General features: G+C 36.2%; 1 protein-coding gene across 3 annotated transcripts in view; it reads right to left on the bottom strand.

Moving 5' to 3' along the window:
- Positions 1–619: 619 nt before the first annotated feature.
- Positions 620–10,560, bottom strand: part of GUCY1B1 (guanylate cyclase 1 soluble subunit beta 1) — a 58,617-nt gene continuing 48,676 nt past the window's right edge. Inside the window, exons 11-14 of one of the 3 annotated variants that reach the window (XM_057496973.1) lie at positions 9,960–10,100; positions 9,279–9,433; positions 8,826–8,952; positions 620–826 (exon numbers count right to left, since the gene is read on the bottom strand). In XM_057496973.1, the coding sequence (XP_057352956.1) occupies positions 638–826; positions 8,826–8,952; positions 9,279–9,433; positions 9,960–10,100 (612 nt within the window). In that variant the 3' untranslated portion in view covers positions 620–637. Of the gene's footprint in view, positions 827–6,489; positions 7,735–8,825; positions 8,953–9,278; positions 9,434–9,959; positions 10,101–10,560 lie in introns of those variants that run through there. The other 2 variants (XM_057496969.1, XM_036887796.2) reach the window with 2 other exon arrangements.

Raw genomic sequence — 10,560 nt, 5'->3', positions numbered from 1 at the left:
TATGTCTGATACCTCTGAAATGTCAGAACAAGAAAAATGTGAATACATTTCATGCTACACAAATGGCCACAATGGGATAAAAATAATTATTTTTATGACATTCCTTTGGACCTAGGGGAGGGTGAAAGGAATGAATTCAAGATTGCACACAGGAAGTGACAGTTTTGAGCCAAGATGGTGAACTGCACTTCTGAGAAAAAAACCTAATGTCCTTTCCCATTCTGTTCCAGATTCTAAACAGGATTCTTTGCTGCCCTCTAGAGGTTTTAAGAGCCATTTAAGTGAGGACGGCAAAAAGAGAAACATACTTAGGCATAAGCAGACAAGTAGTTATTTTTTCCCCTTTAAGAATTCTGCACCCATTTACAATGTGGGGTTATTTTTCCCACACCAAAAATCAATTCTCAGGACACCAGTTGGGTGTCCTATGATTCAACTACATCTGACACTATGCACCTGGAGATAGCATCAGGATCCACAGGACTCAATCCTGCAAGACTGCAGCCCACCTCATTGGCTGATTTCAAGCCCAGGATGTCACCTGTGCTTCTGACTTAAGATTCTCACACTGTCGATTTGGGGTCTATTAATTTGCTAGAATGGCATATAAACTCAGAGAAACATTTTACTTACTAGATCACCAGTTTATTATAAAAGGATATAGGAATAGCCAGATGTAAGAGATGCATAGGGCAAGGTGTGGGGGGAGGTGGGATTTCCACGTTCTCTCCCAGTGCACTACTCTCCCTCTGTCTCTGCACGTGCACCAGTCCAGAAGCTCCCCAAACCCTGTCGTTTGGGATTCTGCGGTGGCTCCGTTACAAAGCTGTAATTGATCAAGGGCCATTGGTGATTAGTCCCAACTCCATCTCCAGAGGTCAGAGGTCAGGAGTGGGTCTCAAAGCCCCAGTCCTTCAGTCATAGGGTTTGCTCATCAGGCAAGCAGCCCCCATCCTTGGGTATTTCCCAAAGACACCTCATTAACCTAACAAAAGACACTTTTGTCACTCAGCGAATTCCAAGGGTTTTAGGAGCTCTGTGCCAGAAGCAGTGATAAAGATCAAATATATATTATTATAAATCACAATGTCACACCCTTCAATGACAAAGAAAATAGAACATGTCATTTGGTGAGTCATCACACATTTAAAGCAAATTAAATGATGTATTAATTCTGAAATATATTTGTATGTGTGTGTATGAGTGTGTGTAGAAACAGTATTCTACTGCAAAAGTGTAAAAACATGTATATGCATATGTATCTTCAAACTGACAAACTGTTATCCTTTCATAACATTTGGTTCTAATTTGTTCAGTAGTCTGCAAAGTTAAAATGCATTCACTGGTTTTCCTTGTTGACCCACTAGTCTTCTCAAGACTTGTGCTGTCCATGAATTAGCTTTTCTGAGAATTCACATACCTGCATTTCTTAGATTATCTTTCTAATAGTTCTGAAAAGGCAAGCCTATATATCTGCTTAGAGCTAGTAACACAATGTTTGGAAACTCAAAACTAGGTTCGCCCAACTTAAAACAAAATAATGGTCTATTCTCTTTACACACATATTGTCACCTGGAGAGAATAATTATATCTTCTAGATACATTCACAAGAATTTCAAGCTCATTTATACATCTAATACTATTCTTACTATCTTTTCCCCTAAACACAGTTACTCTTCTCTGTCCTCCATCCAATGTAATAGTACCATCATTACCCACCAATCAAAGCAGAGCCCCAGGCTCCTACCTTCTCATCTCCTCGAGCTCTGATGCACTTTGAACTTTGATCTCTCTTCAGTCTTCTGTCCTTTGATCACTTTAAAGCAGGTTTATACACAAACCATGTGTGGCCCTAAATTCCATTCTCAGTCCAGGTTCTTCTCATTCTCAATCAGCCCCTACACCAATGACAGCACGATTTCCTCCAAGCACGTATTGGATGTCACTTTATAAAGTATTTTTTTCCCTCATCTCTTCTTTCAATCTCATTTCTTATTCCCTTCATATCTGGTTTCTAGCCCCATCACTTGAAAAGACTGCTTTCTTGATTCTTTAGTCAACAAATCATTAATGCCCATTTTGTGGCAGGTTCAAGGGATAAATCTAGGGAAAATGGAACCCTTTAGCCTTAAGAAATCCAAAGCCTAGTAAGGAAGCTGATATATAAGCAGATAATGTGCTCACCATCGTAAGTATGTGGAACAATGAGGTAAGGAAGAACTACATTTGCTTGGGAAATCTGCAATGAGAGGATATTGAACTGAGTCCCAGAGAGAATAGGAGGAGTTTGCCAGCAGAGTAAGGAAGGGTACAGGGTATTCCAGGGCAGAGTAAAATTCTATGGGTAGGAATTAACAGATGAGGCTGGTAAAGGTGACAGTTTTGTACGCCTTACTGAGATGTGGAGACAATGAATACCAAGTTAAGTGATTTTAGGCAGGAAAGTAATTTGGATTTGTGAAACATCACTCAGTCAGGAATCAAGGAGTGTGGAATGGAGAGGGGAAACATGGGAAGTAGAAAAATTTATAAGGAGTAATCTTATAATTGTTCAGGTTAGAGATGGTGAGTGCCTGAAGTAGAATAGATTTTTTAAAATAGTCAAGATATAAAAACCAGAAGTAAGCTCTTCACATGTAGGGGTGCTTTGTTCTTTGATGCATCTCAAACACTGAGAACAGTGCCTGCCACAAGTAGATGTTCAATAAATATATGCTGGATTCTGGAAATCTACAGTGCCACAGTAGTTTTCAATCTTCTTGAATCTCCTGTAAAACAGTCATGACAAATAAAATTGCAAGCTGAAACCCACAGATGAGATGCCTAAACCAAAACTAAAATCATTTAATTGTTATTTTAAACATACCTCAAATCTATAGATTGGGAACTGCTGAGAGCTAAAATCATCGGGTGGTACAGTTACCTATGTAGGAAGAAATAGTGCTGAGAACTAATGGTGCTGATAACAGGAGAATCCAGATACCACAAACACATACCAGAAAGCTCAGTGGACCAATGTGAGTCTGTGGCAACCAAAACCGGGACATCATTCTATAGAAAAAACAGTACAGAAAGCAGTTGAGTCTGTGTAAGGAGACTAGAGTGAAGTCTGAAGACAATAGGTCTATGATATCTGGAAATAACCAACAAGTTCTCCTTTCCAGGATAAATACCTAACCATAAAATAAGTTGCTAGGAATAGAATCTATACTGATCAGGACACAACAACTGGAAAAAAAAAAGAAATTAAAAACACATGATTAAACAAATCTTGGAATAAAAGAATACCAAGTAAAATCAGAGTATTCCTAAAAAAATGAGAGCTAAAACGTGATATATCAAAATGTTTTCAAATGCTTTTATCAGAGGGAATTTTGTAATATTCAATTCTTAGAATAAGCATATAACTCAAAAAGCTGGACAAAGAAAAACTAAATTAGAAAAGAAGAAAGGACAAATAATAATTAAAGCAGAAATGAAAAAGTTGGAAAATAGAAAATAGTTAAACTAATTAATCAACCCAGGAACCAGTTCTATACAAACATGAAATCACGAATCAACAGGTTTAAGCTAAAAACGAGAAAACACTGAGGGGAAATCTTCAAAAGTGAGAAAAAATTTTGTATGTTACACAGGTTTGTATTGTGTGTCTGTTAAATACATTTAAAAATCTGAATGAAATGGATAATTTTCTTTTTAAAAAAAGCTTACTAATGTTAACTCTAATAAAGTTAAAAAGTCTAAAGAGATAATTACCAAGAAATTATAAAGAAGAAACATAGAAAGAAGAAATATAGAAAATAATTAAAGAGCTTTTACACACACACACACACACACACACACACACACACACACACACACACACACAAATCTAATCCAGACAATTTCATAGGGACTTTTTTTCCAAACTTTTAAAGATCAGATAATGAAAATGTTAAACTATCCCAGAAAAATTTTAGGCAAATGTTAGACATCAAAATATATAAAACTACAGACTAGTCTTTCTCATAAAAAAGAATGCAAAAATCTTAAGTGAGATGTTAACAGACAAAATACAATAGCTTATTAAAAAATAAAACATACTTACTCTTAGGTTAGGATGTTGATGAAATAACATACAAAAGTGGGGAAAATAAAATTTTGCACAGAGTAAGTTGCAACAGCTATTACCATGATTATTAACAGTAATAGATTCAACAACTGAGAACATTAAAGGAAATCAGGGAGGAATCTTGAGGAACATCAATACTTAAGAAGCTGGTAGAGAACAAAGTTGGGGGACTCATATTTCTCAATTTCAAAACTTCCTACAAAGCTACATAAACCAGACTATGCAGTAGTATCCAAAGACTGGATGTAAATCAATGGAAGATAATTGAAAGCAGAATTTATGGTTAACTGATTTTCAAGAAGGGTGCTAAGACAATTCAATGAGTGAAGAATAGTCTCTTCACAAACAATGCTAGGACAACTGGACATCTGCAAGCAGAAGAATGAATTTGGACCCATAGGGCCACCATATATAAAGACTAACTCAAAACAGATCTAAGACCTAAATGTAAGAGCCTAAAAACTATAAAACATTAAGTGTAAATATTTGTCACATTGGATTAGGCAATGGTTTCTTAGATATGATATCTGAAAAATAAGCAGCAAAAGAAAAAATAGAGAAATTGGGACTTCATCAAAATTAAAAACCTTTGAGTTTCAAAGTAAGCTACCAAGAAAGTCAAACAAAAAAACACATAGATGAGGTGAAAGTATTTGCAAATCGTGTATCTGATGAGTCTAGTATCCAGAATTTAAGAACTCTTACAACTTCGCAATTAAAAATTAAATAAATAAATTGAAAATGGGCCAAATACGAATTGGCATTTCTCCAAAGAAGACATACAACTGCCCAATCACTGCATGAAAAGATGTTCAATATAATTAGTCATTAGGGAAATACAAATCAAAACCACAATGAGATGCCACTTCATACCCACCAGGATGGTTATTTTCAAGAAAGATGGACATATAATATCAAGTACTGGCAAGGATGTTGAAAATCACCACCTTCACACATTACTGGTAAAAAAGGAAAATGGTGCAGCCACTTGGGAAAACAGTTCAGCAGTGCCTCCCGAAGTGAAACAAAGAGTTCCACATGACCCAGAAGTTGAACTCTTAGCTACACACACAAGAGAAGTGAAAACATATATGCATACAAAATCTTGCACAGGGATGCCCATAGCAGCATTATTCATACAGCCAAAAAGTGGAAACAACCCAAATTCTATCAGTTTATAAATGGATAAACAAAACATGGTAAATGTACATAAAAAGTATTATTTAGCCATAACAAGTAATGAAATACTGACTAAATGCTACCACATGGATGAACTCTGAAAACATTATGCTAAGTGAAAGAAGCTGGATACAAAGACCACATATTGTATGATTTCATTTATATGAAATGCCTAAAATAAGCAAACCCTCAGACAGAAACTAGGTTAGTGGTTTCCAGGGCCTGAGGGAAGCAGTTAATTGGGAGTGACTGCTAATGGTTACAGGGTGTCTTTTTGGTGTAATGAAAATATTCTGGGATTAGATGGTTGTACAACCTTGTGAATATACTAAAACCACCAAACTGTACACTATAAAGAGTGAATTTTATAGTGTCTAAATTATATCTCAAAAATACATTCCTAGTAGACTACAGAAAGCTAGAAAATGGATTAAGAAGTAATTGTCAGAAATAAAGTGAATTTTTAATAATTGTACAATCTAGCGGTGGGTGTATGTCTGTTCCCTTGTACAATTCCTTTAAATTTTCTTTATGTTTTAAAATTCTTACAAAAAGTGTTGAGAAATAATTTCACAGAAACAATTACAAGAGAATAAAAACAAACCTACAAAGCAGTCACCAGCACCAATGTAACAGAGCGACTGATTAGTGTTCACTGAATTCAGAAATTAGCAAATAACTTTAGGCAAAGCAAATGCCATGCACAAAACATATCCTGCATGTGAGGATTAAATAAACTAGAGACAAGAAGTGTAGGCCACTAGGAGAGATGTCAATCTTTACTTCCATTGCAGTAATTCATCTTTGAACTAGACCATCAAAAAAACCCAACTGCCTCCTCCTATTTCCACCCCATCCTGTCCTCTTGTCTCTCTTTTTCTAAGTATTCTTTCTGTATCTTGAGAATGGTTTATCACTACAAATACCACATATTTTGACATTTTTATACATGTTTTTCACCCCGAAAAGACAGTCAGCTGACTGATGTCATTTCATACTGACCTGAGCATCCACCCCCTCCAGGTCTAGTCTTGTTTCTGGCACTTTGTTGATACTAAAGAAAAACAGCATTTGAGAGTATGCCCATCTAACATGGGCCATTCAACTTTGTAACACCTGTGACTCAAAGTCAGTTTAACGCTTCTAACAGGTAAGACTATAAAATGTATTCACAAAAATAACATTAATACAATGTCCAATAAAAACATTAATATCATTTTTATTGAAATAAAAATTTGTCTAGAGACAAGTGGAAAAAATAATTTATTGCAGATACTCTTCTACATTAACATGGATCATTTATACATATATATCAATGTGCTGATACGAAATACTAAATTTAAAGACAAACATTTTTACACGAAAGTAGTTGCACTGTATTTTATAAAGATAAGATATTAATAAATTATCAGAGATATTTAAGAACAACAGGACAATCATTCCTATAGAAATGCATTCTACGTAAAATTAAAGTAACTTTTCTGAACCTGATACCCTGGATATAATCACATTCTCCTAAGCTAAGAAAAAGCAGCGAATTTCTGGAAATAAAAGGCCAGGAATGGCTCTGACTAATGGGAGTATTTCAGCAGGTTTTCCAGCTTTATTCTTGGATGTGGTCAGAGCCCCCAACATTTATCCCAAGCTAATGTGACAGCTCATAGTGAACCAACACAGCTTTCTGTAACAGCTGCGTGCAGTTAATGATATTTAGCACAAGGAATACAATACAAATGATAGCATTTTAGAGGAACTGTAGTTGTCACATGATATGAATAAGCAACCAAATGTTTTAATAACAGAAAAGTATATTCCATATTTCTGAAAGGAAATGAGCATAATCCGAAATAGTCCCTATCTTCTTAGCATGGTATATTAATACTTACTTTAGGAGTCGGAAAATAAATTGCATTTTTTCCCTAAAACTCAGAGTTCATTCCTTTAGCAAATGATGCACACCAACATGGTATAAACTTTGTTATATCATATATATATATATATATATATATATATATATATATATATATATACCTATGGAGCAATAAACAGATTTGGTAAACCATGGCATACCTATGCATGGCCAAATACTGTTCAGTTTCATTTAATTAAATTCAACAAATATTGATTGGGTGCCTACTACTTGCAAATTACCACATTAGGTAATGCTTGTAGCAGATTTTAAGACAAATGAAGCTCACATCATCCACATCTAAAACCAAACTTTAGATAATCCATCACACTTTGAAACTAACTGGAAGCAGAGCCAAAGTTGAATAATGAATCAAGAAAGATATACCCAGAGAAAGGCTTGGGCTAACCGAAAAGGACAAAGCAAAACCTATATCCACAGGGAGTAACTGCTCGCTGGCGTGACCTGTGTCAGGGATGCTCTGCTGTCCTCCTCGTCCGCAGGCCAAGATTCAGCTCTCGTCCTGCTTTGTTTCCTTTAGAAAGTGGGATAAACAGGGGATTAATTGTCACTAATATTAAAGCTTGCAGTACCCCTTAAAACATCTTCTTTATTTTTATGAAAGTATGAGCTGCATTTACTTCTACAGTTTTTCTAAGTCATTTTGTGACCATAATCCGGGAAAAAACAGGGCCACCCAACTAAGATGTGCAACATCGGAGCAATAGTTTAATTTATCAGTAAGTATGCCAACACCACGAGTAAATTTTTTTAAAGTAAAAACAGCAGAAAGAAGATTAAGATACATTTTCTGAAACTTGTCATCCCATTCCTTTTAGGACTTACACACTAAAAGCATTTTTTAGAGAATGTATATAAACAGAAAAAGAAATATAATCACGTAGTCTCACCACTGCAACAAACCAGCACATCAACAGGGGAACAAAGGATGAGACTTGCTTCTGACACAGCACAGCATGAGCAGGGAAAGGCTGGGTCTGACCCCAGTGTGCGCCAGGGCCAAGGTCCAACTCTGGCACATGGCTTCGGGCTGAGAACAAGCCTATGCTCACATGAACCTAAAGCTTCCCTATAAAATCACTGAAATTCTGGAAAATTATGAATTCCTCTTCTCTCTAGGAAAACACGGGAGGGACTAGGATGCCAAAAGGTCTCCAAATACTCCACAGGGAGCTGGCTTGGCCCTTAGAAGGATCTGAAGCTTCATGGTGAAGCCTCTGTGAACTGCACGCCTGACTTGGCCATGACGGTGATCTCACAACAGCTTAGGGAGCTGAGGGAAGAGACGAGGGGCTCCCGCACAGCCCACTCACCTCAGTCGTTTCTGAACCCGATCACAGAGGAACAGAAACATGTCTTCTTCATCTAGTGTTTTTGGTTTTCATTTCATTAGAGGACAAAAGCTGGTAACCATTAAATATCCCCTAAGTGTTTATTGTTCTAACCGGCTCATTAGTGTTTCAGTATTTCCACTGCTTTACTTAAGAGTTCATTTCTATAAGCAGGAATTCTTTTGAAATGAAACATACTTTCAGCAATTATGATGTCGCTCCCTATATTTATACTCTGTCTTAAAAAACAGAATTATGCTCTGATGAGTCATACCTCAGTTCCTGTGTTCCTCCTGGATAGAAACCAAACTTGCATCGGCTCTTTTTTGCCCTTCATGGACACTGGGCCTCTGTGCTCCAGATGGAATTGTGGATCTGAATTTTCTGGTGTCATAAGACATCTAAAAGGCAGGGGACAGGAAATAGGAAGAGAAGTATGGAGTATGGTTGTATGGAGAAAGTGACATGTACCAAAGGTATAAATCAAGACAGTGAGTATTTAAAGGTAACTCAAGGTTTTAGTAGCAATAATTATCTCTGGAATTCCTAAGATGGTATGGAATCACTAAAAGTGGAAATAATGACACGACATTCTCAAAAAAAACCCAACAATCCTTACAGTAGAGGCAATACTGCTTAAAGGTAACATCATCACTAGGAGAGTAATACCACATGCAAAGGGACATTTTTCTTGCAAATCAGCAAATACCAAGACATGTTCTCTTACCTGTACGTATATTCAGACACATTTATTTTTCCCTTTTCTCCTGTGGTTTCTGTTCTGCTTGTGAGGTTGACAGTATTTCCAAAAAGACAATATCGAGGCATCCTCTGTCCTATGACACCAGTAACTACCTCTCCAGTGTGTATCCCTATTGTTATCTGCAGAAATCAAAGCTTTGTTTCAATAACTTCAATCACTAACAAGCTAATTTGTGCTTACTTTATTTTGTAGAAAAATGTAGAGTTGTCATATAAAACATCATAAGAATTCTCTAGAAGAACTCCAAGTATATTATAGAAAAAATAAAAAACCTTGGAAAAATCTGTCCTCCAAGAGAAACATTCTTTTTCTAAAGTCTGAAGACTTTGAAGATGTGAATCTGGCAACTTACATGAGATTGGAGAGACAGGAAAGAGACTGTAAAAAATAAATCAAAAGGGATAGGAGGTTTTATCTCATCTTCACAGCTTCAGTACAGAGAACAGACTAGGTAATTTCAAACAGGTGGACCGATTTCCCATCCTTATGAAAAAAACAATACAGTGAGTCAATAAAATATTACAGTCTGTGTTGTCAAGATGTCCTTCTTTGTACATAATTAATGATTTCCTGGTCAAGAAAATGAATCAGTTTTGTCCACAAAGGTCTACAACTACTATTACAATATCTATTTTATTTACTAACCTGAACAGATTCACCATCTACTTGAACCTGGCCAGCAATTTCCATCATGTCCAAGGCCAGGTGGCAAATGGATCGTGCATGGTGGACGCACGGCTCTGGTAAGCCACTCACTGTCATGTACTTATCACCAACAGTCTCCACCTAACAGAGCACAGACGTTTAGATGTTCGTTGGTTGGCATAAACATGATTGTTTCATTGGACACCCTTATATGAAAAGTGCTTTTCCAAGGCTATTAATAACTTTAAGCTTTTTTCCCCTTTGATTCTCTTTAAATTCGAATATGTTCAATTCCAACAAATGCAACCTTGTAATTATTTGATATGTACATGGCACTTTAGGGCTTTGATCAGATGCAGGCGCACAGACACAGCATTATTTTTCTTACAGCAGTTCCTGGTGTCTCACCTGGACACCCATATAACTCAGTAAAACAATTCACTACCTTGTTTCCCCCTAAAACAGTGATGGTCTGATGACATGTTCAATGATTTATTATGCAGTTCAATGATTTATTATGATCACTAACATTTATTTTATGATATGCTCACCAAGTGTTGTTATATTGTACCTTAGAAAATGAATATAAAATAGTCCTTGT

The sequence above is a fragment of the Manis pentadactyla genome, chromosome 1 (assembly GCF_030020395.1).
Source record: "Manis pentadactyla isolate mManPen7 chromosome 1, mManPen7.hap1, whole genome shotgun sequence".
Lineage (NCBI taxonomy): Eukaryota > Metazoa > Chordata > Mammalia > Pholidota > Manidae > Manis > Manis pentadactyla.
This window is presented reverse-complemented; position numbering and strand designations above follow the sequence as displayed.